At 36.3% G+C, this 14,872-nt stretch overlaps 1 protein-coding gene across 1 annotated transcript in view; it reads left to right on the top strand.

Moving 5' to 3' along the window:
- Positions 1–14,872, top strand: part of SEMA3E (semaphorin 3E) — a 145,731-nt gene that overhangs the window by 109,659 nt on the left and 21,200 nt on the right. The window contains exons 6-10 of the mRNA XM_009645660.2: positions 7,172–7,291; positions 8,212–8,354; positions 11,165–11,279; positions 11,648–11,717; positions 13,002–13,146. Of these exons, the coding sequence (XP_009643955.1) occupies positions 7,172–7,291; positions 8,212–8,354; positions 11,165–11,279; positions 11,648–11,717; positions 13,002–13,146 (593 nt within the window). The remainder of the gene's footprint in view (positions 1–7,171; positions 7,292–8,211; positions 8,355–11,164; positions 11,280–11,647; positions 11,718–13,001; positions 13,147–14,872) is intronic.

Genomic DNA, 14,872 nt, shown 5'->3' with positions numbered 1-14,872 from the left:
TGTCAGACTTAATCCTCGCGGTGCTGCCTACATTAATATTACAATCCCAGGCAGCATTAACTCCAGCAAGGGTGTCTCACTGAAGGGAGTAGATGTTACATGACACGTGCCATCCTGAAAAGGTAAATGATTGTTGTGCAATTTTGGAAATAATAATTTCCTGCTTTTCTTCAAAGCAGTATGTCTAGCTTTGTCTTTTACACCATTGAGACAAATACACAAAATTTATTATTTTTCATCTGCTGTGATGCAATCTGAGTAACAAGCATCTCGTAAAAATGTGAATTTAACTGTTTTTATATGAAGCATTTATTGTTTATATAAATTACAGCTTTTGAAATCTAAATAGATTTTTTTTCAATGCTGCCTTCTAACAAAACTATCCAAAACTGGTGATTCTCTGTTAGGAGAGTTGATTTTATACTCAGCAGTTATAAAATAGAATTCAGTCTGAGTCCTACAGTAGCACAAAGCTGAGCTGAGATTGCGCTCCACTCCGCCTTGCTGGTAAGTATATCACTATAGGGCTGAGACCTTTGAAGTTGTAGTATAGCTAACCATATGTTTCTTCCTCTATAATGTTTTCCTGAAAACATTTTGTGAGATCAAGCAAACACAGTCTTGGCAGTATTATTGTACATTGACTAAAGATAGACTGGAACAGCAGGTAAAGAGTGAAAGCTAGATGCCCTTAGTGAGTAACAGAGTGATTTCTGTTTTTAGAAAACATAAATAAGATGAAAACTGAGCATTCAAAAGGAATAGTCGTTACAAGAAAGAGCTAGAAAAAAGATGCTAAAGATCAAATAATTTTTCAACTTTTTCGGGGAAAAAAAAGAGGATTTTAGGGCCCTTTGATATTTACATTTGACTTCATGTCTTAAGATCAGACAGCTAAAGTCTCTGATTATTAAGTACCATGATATTGCTCACCCATGGTGGTGTGGAAGTATTGGTCATGAGTGACAGATGTATTTTTACATGGTAGGTTTATTTGTTCCTTTACATTAAAAAGTTGCTTACAAGAAGAATCTTCACCAGTAATGCCAAATCTTTCAAATTGCAGCAATTCATCAGAATATTGTTTATTCGCATTAAAAAAAAAAATTACAGCTCAAATTCTTAAGAGTTAGTGGGTTAAGAAGTCATGGAATAATCATAAAAAACACTGTATTTTGACTGACCTTCCAAAATCCATGAAGCACAAATTGTTACACTTTTCCTCCACCCTTACTTCCAAATTGTTTCTACAGTTTTTAATAGATTCCAGTCTTAGCTCAGCCTGGGACCAAAGACTCATCCCATGGAATTTGCTGTAGGCCTGAAACCTCATGGTCTAATCTTGAAGTCTTTCTCAACCTTTCCTCAGACAGAACTAAGTAAATAAATTAACCTGATCATGTTCCTACTGTGAGATCAATGTGAATTTTATTTGCTTAAATGGAAGCCAGATTGCCCCACTGGGCACTTCAAGACTAATGGTTAGTCCTTGTGTTTCTGGCCTATTCATTAGCTTGCCTGGATTATGGGAGGTCTTATGGATCCTCACAGTTTTATCTGAAAGAGAAATCTATTAAATAAGCCCTTCCTTGACAAATGTTGATCACTGTCTTGGACATCCAAGGGCAAAGACTTATAAAATCAATCTCGCAAAGCTAACAATTCTGTAAAGTGGCAAAATTAACAGGAGAAAATAATACATTTTTATCAGATCACTGATGCAACACCAAAAAACAGACAAACTTTCAACCCCTCATCAATACTAATATGACCTGAGAAAGGTATTTAGAGGCTGTTTTTCTAAGCCTCCATTGGGAATTCTATAATTTCAGGTGATCATAGAATGATATTTTAAAAACATAACAAAATTCTTCAAGGAGTTTATTATTTTATTTATGCTTTTATAGTTTTAATACTATTGGAATTAAACATTTCCAACACTTAGGAAAAATATCCTAAAGAAGTTTGTCTTTTCTTGTATTCTATTATATTCTACTAACTTCTACTAATTAGAGACACACAGTTTACAGAATAAACAGAATTAATCCTTCTCCTTAGATTCCAGAATCTGTATCCTTTATCTCTGTAGATATCCATCTGAAAAGAGTAGAAGACATAGATGCAAACATGGTGGATATTAAAGAACGTTTTAATTACATTTGAAAATGAGACTCAGACCTCTAATGTCAAGTGCACTCTGAAGGAAGGAATGCTCCTTCATTCTGCCAAGCCCTGATTCCAGCCCACGGCAGCCATGGCCCCATGACAGGAGATGACAACTACACCATGCACCCTCCAGGACTGGTCTTCCGGTCTTTCCTCCAATGCTTGGAGGTTCCCTTCTTCTTAATGCACTCCAATTTTCTTAGAAAGTGAAATCCACTCCTGGCATGAAGTCAACATACCCTTGGAGGCTGCACCCCAGAGTTGCCTCTGCTGTCCCATGTAGGTTCAGCCAACGTGCATGCGTCCTCTTCTACTTAACTAAACAACACAAATCCTGCTTCCACCTCTGCAACTCACATTAACGCAGTAGCCTACATCAGAGCGGCTATTGGCTAATAGTGAGTATTAGACTAACAAGGAAACTTTACATACTCCTGATAAAAATTTAAAAGATTTTAAAATCTTGATCTTGAAAGATTATTTGCACCATCACAATTTGGAACCAGATTAATTTAGGAAGAAAGAGAATCTCTTGTTCTGTATCTCTTCATGTATTTCAACACATCGGTTAAAATACTCACTTCAAGAAAACAATAGTTCGTGACTTGGCTTTAAACTAAATATCCATGCTGTCATAAGTTTTATTACAGGTTATCTGACCCAGTGGTAAAGTAGATTGTGATGAATTCCTCAATTTATGAACACTTAACTTTTAGCAATTTATTGTCAGCATCAGGAAACAGAATAGATGTTGGATGGCAGACAGGCTGAATAAAAAGTGTATGTTTAGACAAACAGCATATAAAACTGTTGGACTTCTATTTCTAATGAACTCTTTCATCTGCTTTCAATATCCAAAACTATCGTTGGTATCAGATCATGCACACTGATTAATTTAGACCACACTAACTCTTGAAAGCTGAGAAATCAGTTTATTTCTGTGTTGTTACCTGCAATATACCACAGATAAGTGGTGAAAAACCTAAAATACATCTGAATATATTTTTCTATCCATGGAATCCATTCCAATTATATTTTCTGATTTTACAGTTTAAAAACGGTTCCATGTATTTGTGTCTTTTATTCTAAACAATGAACTAAAATAAATATATTTTCCCTCAAAACAGAAGAGAGAATCCTTGAGTCACAGACAGTAAATACAAATATACAGAGGAAGTTTACCAGCTAAGCAATACCTAATTTATAATTTGTTTTTTTCCTACTGTGAAAAGTTTCACTTGCTAAACATGTGAAACAGTATTTTGAATTTAGTTGCTATGTGAGTAATATCTGGCTGATGGTCAAAGAAATGCATGAAAGGTGCTGCTTATGTTCTACTCTTTTATTCATCACAGCTAGTCCACTTTGTAGAAAGTGATATAATGTGGATTTTACACAAAAAGGACTACTGATGAATAATAGCTTATGTTTGCATCACCTTCCAATTTGAAACAGGTACACAAAACATGCCAATAACAAACAAAGGAAACTCACTTCTAAGGTGGAAGCAGCCTACTTATAGAAATCTCTTGCAAATATTTTTTTTTTAAATAAATCACGTGCGTCAATCTGTTTCACTTCAAGAGTTGTTATCTAGGATGTCTTGGTGTTAGAAGAAAAAGATTGTATTTGGGTTTGTTAATATTTTGCTCTGAGAAGAGGGCAAAGAATACAGGTATTTTTAAGTGGTCCCAATTGAACTTTGATGTATTTATTTGCTTGAAGAGAATGCTAGCTAAAAAGTATGCATGTATCACTTGAGCTAAAACTGAGTTTTGAGGTCCATGGGATATTTTTTGTTTGTTTCATTAAGGAAAGAAGAAAGTTTCTATTCTGGCTTTAGCAGGGTTAACCAGGCTGTGTTAAAACTTAAATTTAGCAATTAATTTGTCTAATCCATGTGAAGCTGAAGTTAGACTGGAAGAGGTGAGGAGGGGTGAAGGTCTGTGAAAGTGATCAGTTGATTTCCCCTGGAAGATACTGTTTTATCAGTGTGATGCGCAGCAGTATAAAACCCTGCAACCAAGGCAGGAGTGAGTTGATATGTAGTAGTAGCTTTTCAAGGGAGGAGAAAAGAATAGAAATCTTGCCAGGATTTTTCAAACCCCAACCTCAGGTTGTCTCCAAATCTAGAATTAGTTAGCACCTGTAAAAACCTAGCAGTGTTCAAAATTTGTAACAAGAATTTAAAGGATGTACAAAAGACTATTGAACAGGAAAAAAAGAAGATCCTCTTAATGTCAAAAGTGCAAAAGATTTCAGAATGATATTGAATGTTCTTGTGCTGAGATCTTTGCCAGTCACGCTCATCGGTATTTTTGCTTTCCTTAAGCAAGGTGACCTGTCTGCTCACACTTGATACTTGTATTATGTTTAGCTTAATAGCATTTCAGGATAAAAACCAGAAATAATCTCTGTATCTGTGCAATACCTTTCATGCGACAATATTCATCCAAGACTGGAATTTCCATTCTGTCTCTTCAGGATCTCACAGATAAAATCAGTGATAACTTTCTTGGTATATGGTAGAATGCCATACCCGCAGATTAGTTACATATACTAGCATTTTACACCTATGTCAAACAGAAAGAATAGGCTTCATATCCGAACTTCTGAACATCTGGACCTATAAATGTCAACCCTGATCACTAGCAATATGTGACAAATCATTTACCCTGCACTGATGCATTTTCCAAGATTCACTACAGTGTTAAAAAGATAAAAGCATCACGTTTTGTATTACACATCACCATAATTAAAAAAACAAAAGCAAACAAACAAAAAAACAAACCAAAACCAACAGACAGTCTGATATATTTTCCAATGGAATTCTTAAAGAGGGATTTATGACTAATGTAACTCATTAATTAAGTTTGTGAAGATTGTTTGGAATATTATTCAGACACTGTCAAATTCTGTTGTTTAAGCAGCTTTGTGTTGTTTAAAAAATAAAGCTCTCTATTAGTTTTGGGTATCCTTAACTTCTACCGATGCTGCAATCTATACTTACTTTTCATTTCACTTGCCAATATTTTATACTCAATCATGACAATGTATTTTATAAGGCAATATCCATTCTTTACATGGTGAAGCCTAAGGCAGAGCTACGCTTAGCTCCAAATCAGCAGAGGTTTCTGAACCAGCCCCAGCTGCCAAACTATAAACTTTTCAGAATGACTATTCAGATTTATGGTACCATTCAATTCATATATATCTCTTAAAAGAAAAAAAATTCACACTTTGAGGGAGACCAACAAGCAAAATTCTTGCTTTTACTACTATCCTTTATAAATACCAGCAAATGTTATTTGAATAGATCAGTCATGTTTATTTTGATTCGGGGGTAGGAAGCCATGTCACTGAAACCTCCACTCAGATTAGCCACGAACTGGAAATAATTTATTTCCCTCTTCTTGTGCAGTTTAATTCCTGCTATGTTGTTTTCTAACGTAAGGATGCCACCTAGTGACAATAACAGTCTTTTCAAACCAAGAAATTTCTAACCTAAGTCCAGAAGGATATGAAATATATTATTCTTAATGCTTGGTCAGTTAAGGGGAATTCTACCTATGCATAACTAAAAGGTAGAATTATTGCTGGCATTTCACTAAAGTAAAATATATCCAATATCACAATTTTAGATGGGTCTGGTAGAGATAGGGTGGATTTTTTAACATATGTATGATCCAGTTGTAACCAACTACATATAGATTTTCAAAACTTACTGGCAATCAGCATATTATTTCTAATGTTTCCCTATGCCTACATAATTTGTGAATGCCACCTAGATCCTTTGAAATTGGGACCCAATTTCTGCTCCCATAAATATTTAAGTAAATATTCGTCACCAGTTTTGCAGGATGGATGAGATCTCAGGTTGTGTCCCCACTCTGGTGACTATTTTAAGGATATGAAAACAAGTTATTGCTGGACCAGAGAAAAATAAGCTCCTTTTCTCTGTCCACTGAACCTAAGTCCCCACCAGCCAGCAAGATACACCCAAGCTGTAGTTATTTCAGGTAAAGTGGAACAGCTCCAGCAGGCTGACTGGAAAACCCCCTCAGCCTAATAAACACATGCTTGTTTATGGAAATCAGTTCTAAGGTAGCAGGTAATGATTCTTATCTCTCCAGCTGGGGAGATAACTGCATCCAGCCCTCCAGTGTTTTCAGCATAAGCTTCTTTAATTAATCTTTTATTCAGCCATGTTTTGTGCAGAGCCAAATCTGATAACTATGCTCAGGAAACACTTCCCTGTTTGAGGTCCAATCTGTGTATTCAAGCATGCTTTAGCCTTGAGCTGTATCCACACAATGTAGCCCAAATCAGTGGTTTGGTGTAGCTGTCACTATTCTTTTCCTTACCTCTACATCCTCTGAAACTTGCTGCTGCAGGTTCATCCCATTTTCTGGCTCCTGTTATTTCTGGCTCATCGTAAACCCAACATGTCCATTCCAGTTCTGGGACCAAGTAATTTGTTGCTTGTCATTAGTGATACCAGGGCACATCAGGAAGAGGTCAAAAGCAAACCACTGGTCAGAGTCTTTGCACTGATGAAAATCTAGGTGCCGACAAAAGGTAGGTGTCTCTAGGGCCAGGCAATAACTGAATGACATTGAGATCATTGAACTTGGGTGCCTGGTGTGGCAGATGTTATTGTGGCAGCTGTGGTTAGATGTTAATTTAATGCCCTCTTGTTCTGTGTGTGAATCTGTCTCAAAGTCATTAAGGCAGTTTTGAAAAGGAGGCCAAGCCCACGAATGAAATTTGAAATTTTTGTCCTCATGCTGTTCCAACTGTAAATGTTGAAGTGCTGGTAGGAGCAATGTCCATATGCTCTTTAGACTATATGTAACTTACTGACTCGTCTTCTTACCTGAATTTCAGCAGATACTGATGGCCCATGTTTATAATGCTGTTCCTATCAATGCAATGGAATTAATAAGTAGAGCATACCAGATTATTTTGTTTTGTTTTTGGTTTTTTTTTAACCTATGGTCTGCAGGTGGTGAACTTTTCACTGGTCTCTACAGTGACTACTGGGGAAGAGATGCTGCTCTATTTCGCACCATGAATCGCATGGCCCATCTTCGAACTGAACCCGATAATGAGCGCTTGTTGAAAGGTATGGGAAGAAGGAGAAGGAAGAACATGGATCCAGAGGTGGTTTGGATGACTAGAGAATTTCTGTTTAACCAGAAACTAAAATTATATTGCTCATGCATAGTTATATCCATTTGGAGATGAAATTTTTTAAACTCTCTTTTTTCCATGAAATTTTTAATGAACCTCCTACCACAATGAACATATTGAAATCTTTACTGATTTAGAAAATATTTACATTACCCACTGCTTCTTAAGAAATCATATGAATTGTATGAATGACATTCTCGTTTAAAGAACTTGTAAAAACTTTGCTACAATTCAGTGAGATGAAATAATTCACAACTCTGCTTGGTGTGGGATTAAAAGGTATACAGGCATGGACCAAAGTCTGAACTTAGGTTTAAAATTTACAGAAAATGTCAAAAGATAAAAACTTAGAAGGTTTTTATTTCATTACAAAGATACATAATGCATCTTTTATCTATGAAGATATATGTTCATACAACATCTATTAGCTGAACTACCAAGAGCTTTTGGTTTATATAAAAGGTTGTTTTTCTGAAGTTGACATTCCTACACCTGGTTTGTAGGGGATCAGACATTGTTATGCGAGTATCAGTGCCAGGTTTTACACTAAGCCAAATTAAAATACATAAAACCCAGAGAATGGGACTGGAAAAAGGTCTTTTTCTTGCACAGGAATATTGATTTGTGAATTTGAGCTATAAAATAGTTTGACATTCATGTATTCCACATGTTCTATAGATATCCACATACAAAAAATATTTCTATCACCCTATTCCCCTTAGGTAGCTCTCTGTCTGACAGATGCCTGATTCTTCAGTTTTATTTTCTTCTTTGCTACCTGTTGATTTTAATGATTGAAAAAATAAGACAAGGTTTTAATAAACTTAAATTCATTTTTGTTTTCTTTTAAAGAACCAAAATTTGTTGGCTCATACGTGATCCCTGACAATGAAGACCATGATGATAACAAAGTATATTTCTTCTTTACTGAAAAAGCATTAGAGGCTGAGACAAACACTCATGCCATATATACCAGAGTGGGACGTGTATGTGCGGTAAGACCTTTTTTTCTGATTCCTCAGCTAAATTAAAAAGAAAAAAGCATTCTCCTTTCTTTGGTCTTTCTCCCGCAGGCAAATATGGCATCTGTTAACGTATGTGAGAGTAAGTTATAGGTCTGTATGAAAACCCTACATCTAAACAGCCTCAGGCATTAGAAAATTCAAAAGCAATGTGAAATCTGGGCTTGAAGCAGAATTTGGCTGAGGGGAGGGCAAAGTTCAGAAATCTTGTTATTCAACTGCACCTCTCTTCAGGCTGATATGTGGTAACAGTAATAGAATTTGCCCACAGGACTCTCTTACAATCCATATTCTCAGTTCAGATCAAGGCTCCATCACTCTTGTTATTGGTTGTAGGTCCAGGGCCACCTGCAGCTCTTACAGCTGACATAAATTGATGTCTCCTCACATTCCTGGTGACAGGACTATCCCAGTCACCAGTCCACCTGATGTTCCCTCTTGCCTTCCTATTCTGTCAACAAGGAGGAGACTCAACTCACCTGCATTTGTGGAAGATCAATGGCTATCCTATCAGACATCTGGCTTTTGCAGCCAGCTGGACAGGACAAGAGGCAATGGGCACAGACTGAAACACATGAAATTCTATCTGAAAATAAGAAAACATTTTTTTTTACTGCTAGGGTGCTTGAACACTGACACAAGTTGCCCAGAGTCTCCATCCTTGGAGATATTCAAAACCCTACTGGATACAGGTCTGAACAACTTGCTGAGCAAGTTGCTTAAAGCAACTTACTTTGAGCAGGGCAGATGGCCTAGACGGTCTCCAGAGGTCCCTACTAAATTCAACTGTTCTGTGATTCTGTAAATTTTGAAAATCTCTTTCTGATGCATGAACGATAGGAGGGGCACAATGTCAACCAGCTATCAAGTGTTCTATAAATACTAGCTAACCACTGTTTTCATTTCATCTATTGTTCTTCTTCTCAAAAACAACTAAGGAAAACTGTGCAGATAGGAAACTAGAACAAAGGATTGAATTGCCCAGCAAATTATTATTGCAGACAGGCATAAGGTTTACCAGAAGGAGCAGAAAAGTCACGAGGAGAGACCTTGTTTCCTCCACTGGCCTGCGTGATTATCCATTTCCCACTCAGGCTATGTTCCTGGTGTGTTGATCCCATGTTCCTGGTGTGTTGATCCCATCTTTTTTTTGGCTCCCTGGCCCTCCACACAAGAAGGAGATGTCAGGTAGCTGCTGGAGAGGAGCACTGTTAACATATGATCTCCCAGATTAAGCTGCCCATAATTCATCCTCCCTGAACAATCGATGAAGTCTGGGTGCATTCAATTTCTGTTAATTGAACTGCAATGAGTCTGATGAGAGTTCTCCCATTCCCATTTGGACTACATCTGTTTGGTTAAAGGAAGGAATAAGACGTTTATTTCTTAGCATCTGATTTTGTTTCTAAAAAAAAATTGCATTCTTCGCTCCTAACTATAGGGGATATATTTCTAAAACTATTGGGCAAAAAACAAGATCCAAGTTAAAAATCTTCTGTCACCTCAAAGTATAGTATATGCCACATATAGTCACCAGCATCCTACCTACTAAAATTTCTTAAGGAGTATTCCTGTATAACTTAAATCATCTGAAGTATGCAAAATACCAAACTGCAGCCTAAGACATTAATGTTTACAAAAGCCTGTTGGCCTTCTGAATTCAATCTTGCATCAAGATCAGAAGTAGAATTCTTTGGCCTATGTTCTGGTAGATGTCTGAATAGATTATTTTAATAGTTCCCTCTAGTCTGAAATATAGCCACCTGAAATGTCTTATCTCTAGCCATGGATTAAACAAAATTCCCAAAGACCTTTCTCTTCCACTTGTCCAAAACTCCAAATGCTTTATCACCCGGACATTAACTTCACATCCGTATGATATAATTTAAATTTGATGATATAATTTAAATTTGATTTGCAAAAAATAACTAGCTGGTGATTAAAGAACTGGTTTGTTTTCCCCAGCCTTTACATTTTCATCTGATCTGTAACAGGTTTTACAACTCTGTATATTTCTTCTCTTCTGAGGAAAACACATCTCTGTTTTTGTAAGATCTCAATGTGAAGCTGAGGAAATCAATTAATTTCAGCAGTTTAGAATGAAGTTGTGAGAGGAGTTTTTCAACCCTAGTACAGAGCTTTCAACAGTCAGTTACACAGTCTACCTGAATCTAAAGCCATAGCTTTGAGGGTGCTACCCAAAGGTTACAGAATCTGATTACTAAGCAGTATTAAATGTCCCATTTTCTTGACAGACCAACAGTTGCAATAGCAATAAAAAGATGAGACAGCCATAGCAAAGCAGAAATTATTTAAAGTTGTTGAGAAATTGTTAGAACACCGTGTAGACACTTGCCTCCGACTTGCCCCAGCTGTACCAGCTCTACAGATAGAGTCAGTGCTTCAGCTTCCAAATGTGTTGAACTAACCCTGCACTGAGCTCCTATAGCAAAGCTAAACTTTGCTAATGTACTCAATACATCCAGTTAACAAAAATGAGAAATAAAAGAAGCTTTACAACAGCTATGTAGTTAAAACTATCCATGGATGCAGTACAGAATTAAAAAATTCTTATAAACCCACAGCTCTTAATGAGACCTGGACTTTATCAGTGCAATCCTACTTGAAAACTGACTCCAGACAAATAACATTAGTAATAGACATGTGGTTTGAAAATGCATGCTTTTGACATAAAAGATACGAGTGGATAATTCAGCAGAGATGTTTGTGCTTCTAGACTTACTCATTCAAATTACCATCAACATTTGTTTCTTTCTATGCAGAATGATATGGGAGGCCAGCGAATGCTTGTGAATAAATGGAGCACTTTCCTCAAAGCCAGGCTAGTTTGCTCTGTGCCTGGGAGAAATGGAATTGATACGCATTTTGATGAATTAGGTAAATATCCTAGACTGCAATAAACTTAAAACAATCATACAAAACATATACTTTCATGATAACACATTTTACTGTGAAATACTGTACTTGTATTCATCAACAGGGAATGGTTGTTAGTGTTTTCTTTCCAATGTGTATGAAGTTTTTATATGTATATATATATATATATATATATATATGGATCTTACTGCCACCAATTATGCCTTTAATTATTGCATTGTTTTTAAAGATCGCTTTTAATATCTGCAAAAAAAATAAATAGCATGTATGAGTAAAATAGGATTACACTTTCAACAAGCAATGAAGTTTTTCTTTTGGGGCTGAGAAAAGTAGTTTGCTACCAATAACATTGCATTTAAATTTTACAGAGGATGTGTTTTTGCTTCAAACTCGTGATAACAAAAATCCAGTGATATTTGGCCTCTTCAGTACTACAAGGTAAACAATTGGAAAAAATAATAGCAGCAATAGAGGAATGTTTGAACATCTTATTGAAGAAATAGAAGCTGCATGATAAATATCCCTTATTAGATATATAGTAAACAGTTTAATCCTTGTTCTATTCACAGTGGACTTCCTTGTTAATGTAAAAACTGCTCTATGACACTTGGGGGCTTGAAGTCTAATTCAGTGATCCAGTCTACCTGGATCATTAATTAAATGTTTCTCTGCTTGAAAATTTCCTAGTGTCAAAGTACATGAACTCCTGCATGCTTATGAGAGCAGCCTATCAGAGCCACCTTCCTTCAGGAGCTCCACTGTAATTCAGGTTTAAGTAGATAGCAGCTTAAATTCCTAGTAACTTCTTAGTGAAGCTTAAAACAACAAACTGTGGTGTTGCTGGTGATCTCCTTTTCCACTGCGGCCTAGTTCAAGTTCAAGCACATAGTACCTGTGTCTTGGAGATCCAAGGATGTCACAGGTAAAGAAGAGCAGCTGTGCTTTCACCACTATTTCACTCTCCTCATTTATTTTTTTTGAATAAAGCAAGGCAGCTGTGGTCCTTTAGGGATGCAGGCACCTAGCATTTCCTACTAGCTCCCTATGCCAGTAGAGAAAGGTGGGCATCTAATTAAAATGATCTGGATCATCTTCTGGAGTCTTCAGAGGTCATTTCTTTGTAGAGAGCACTGATGCTTCTTTAAAAACTAATTAATTGCTTCTCTAAAACTAAGTGAATAAATTTTAAAAGTAAAAAAGATACTTTTATGTGGATTGATCTACATAGAGTGATCTTGATGATCTAACTGATAACACCAACCAACATTCTCACTCAATAGAAAAAGACTCCTATTCATTTAACTTAGTGTTGGAGGATTCCCATCTTTCCAAAGTAATAACAACATGAAAAATCTCAGAGAAGAAAAATGTTTAACTGTTTAAGTCACTAATAAAAGACATATAAGTCCTGAGTTGAGTTCGCTGCTCTTCCTCTTTTTTTATAAACAAGTAATCTAGAGCCTGTGTTCACCATTTTCAAATTTGGGGCTAACAACACAGAGCTTCCTTGGAGAAATATTATAAATATAAATACATTAAAGACTTTGTAAAGAACATTGTACACAGCAGTTATAAGAAAAGCATATAGGAAACAATAAGTAGTTTGTTTCTCCCTAAAAGCTGTTGAAATGTGACTTATCTTTAATCATACAATAACACCAGTATTGTAGGTACAGAATGTGACATACTGCTTTAATAATGCCTTTGAATTTTACTTCATAGCAATATATTTAGAGGATACGCTGTATGTGTTTACCACATGGCAAGTGTCCGAGCAGCTTTCAACGGACCATATGCTCATAAAGAAGGACCTGAATACCACTGGGCTCTATATGAAGGAAAAGTACCTTATCCTAGACCTGGTTCAGTAAGTACAATCTATTTTCCATTCCTTTGCTACGTAAATGAATTTGGGAAGAAAAAGCAGACTGCTGCTAATGTGCAAATCTTCCTGTCTTCCCAGTCCAGGATATATTTATTTGTATACGTACATACTCTAGCATTTCTGGAAAAGTGTGGAATGGCTATGCTCTAAAATTAATCAATACTAGACCCATACATTTCCCAAAGGAAAATAGTGGAATTAAGTATATAAGTTTTTTTTCAAAATCCTGTTAGGACTTGAATTTAGCAACCTTGTGTTAAGATCCTAACATCCCAAAGTAGGACCCCAGGGGTAGAAAGAGGCACCTCTGAAACTTGGGTCAGATGCTGTGTTCAGAAGCAGTAAGTCCATTACCTGGGAAGGAACCTCATTTTCTACTGAGTCTAGAATAATTGTTCTTCTAAATTTGGTTACTGACATATTTTTTGCATCTGAACCTTGACAAACTTAATCTAATTGCCAAAGAAATAAGTGAAAAATCAAATTTCTTTTAAGTGCATTGAGTGAACCATGAGGATTTTTTCTAGTGGAACTTTCTGGAAAACAAATTGTCCCTACTGACTTAACTTGAGAAATTAAAGCTAGGATGAACTAGATATGTATCTATAGTTACATTTTAAAAATATTTTTAACATATGTGTAATATTTTCCAATATAAATAAGCTTATTACCCAGAAAAAAATAAGCTTACACAAGGCAATTCACTTTCCTTCTATTGCCTGATGAAACCAGGGCATTTCACAAGTGTTAAAGGAATAAAAATCTCCCATGATCCCCTATTTCAAGATCCGGTGGTTCTGGTTAATTTTTTTCATATCTTTTTCAAAAAGGATCAAATTCCAATATTTCTATAATTTAGATTAGTGCACAGGTTAGAAATCACACACAGATTTTAACAAAAGTGATTAATCAGAATAAACACATTTGTAGATAAGGAGTAAATCCTCCATCACCTGAGGTCCTTCTCTTAAGACTGGTTCTTTCTAGAAGCAATGGTCTAGCATCCTCACAGTGCATTGGTTTGCTTTCAGATGTCAGAGTGAGATTTTCTTACCCTCAAACCAGGTTCCTAAGTTTATTAACATTCTTTTCCTGTACTCTTCACAAAGAATATAGAAATATTAAACAAACTTTCAAAGAACTAAACTCAGCAACATCATGCTAGTTTTCACACAAGTTTCTTTACAAACCTTTTTTTTATGGATGTTAAGTGAAGAAAAGAAATAAGATATATTTTGAAAATGCAATTAATCTGGCAACTATTGTAGCATACTCTGCAACTATACGGGTGCTGTCATGTGGAGAGTTCTTCCTGCCTGGTACTTAGATCTTTCATTTGGTAAATAGAAATTCTGGAGGAAATCACACACTCATCACTTTGAAACAGCTAATTAATTTCTACAAGGAATTCCTAATCTCTATGCTGATTTCTCAAAGGCATCACAAGTAATCATCTCAAGCCCTTTTCCTGTTTCATTCTCTTTTTAGGTGTTTCTGAGGTTTCTGTCCCTGTAGTATCTTAGCCCAGGACTCTCACATCCCAGCTGGGAGGCTGAGGAGAGCGGTCCCGCCTTCACTGCCTGTCAGTGCGGCCTGAGGGTGCCCTTTGCATTGCAGGGGTCCATCAGCATCTCACAGAAGGGGCACAGTCAGGGCCTCCCTCACCTTTCCTTTCCTAATGCAAGTCAGGAGGAGCCCAACAGCAGGC

Source organism: Egretta garzetta, unplaced genomic scaffold, assembly GCF_000687185.1.
Source record: "Egretta garzetta isolate BGI_Z169 unplaced genomic scaffold, ASM68718v1 scaffold148, whole genome shotgun sequence".
NCBI lineage: Eukaryota > Metazoa > Chordata > Aves > Pelecaniformes > Ardeidae > Egretta > Egretta garzetta.
This window is presented reverse-complemented; position numbering and strand designations above follow the sequence as displayed.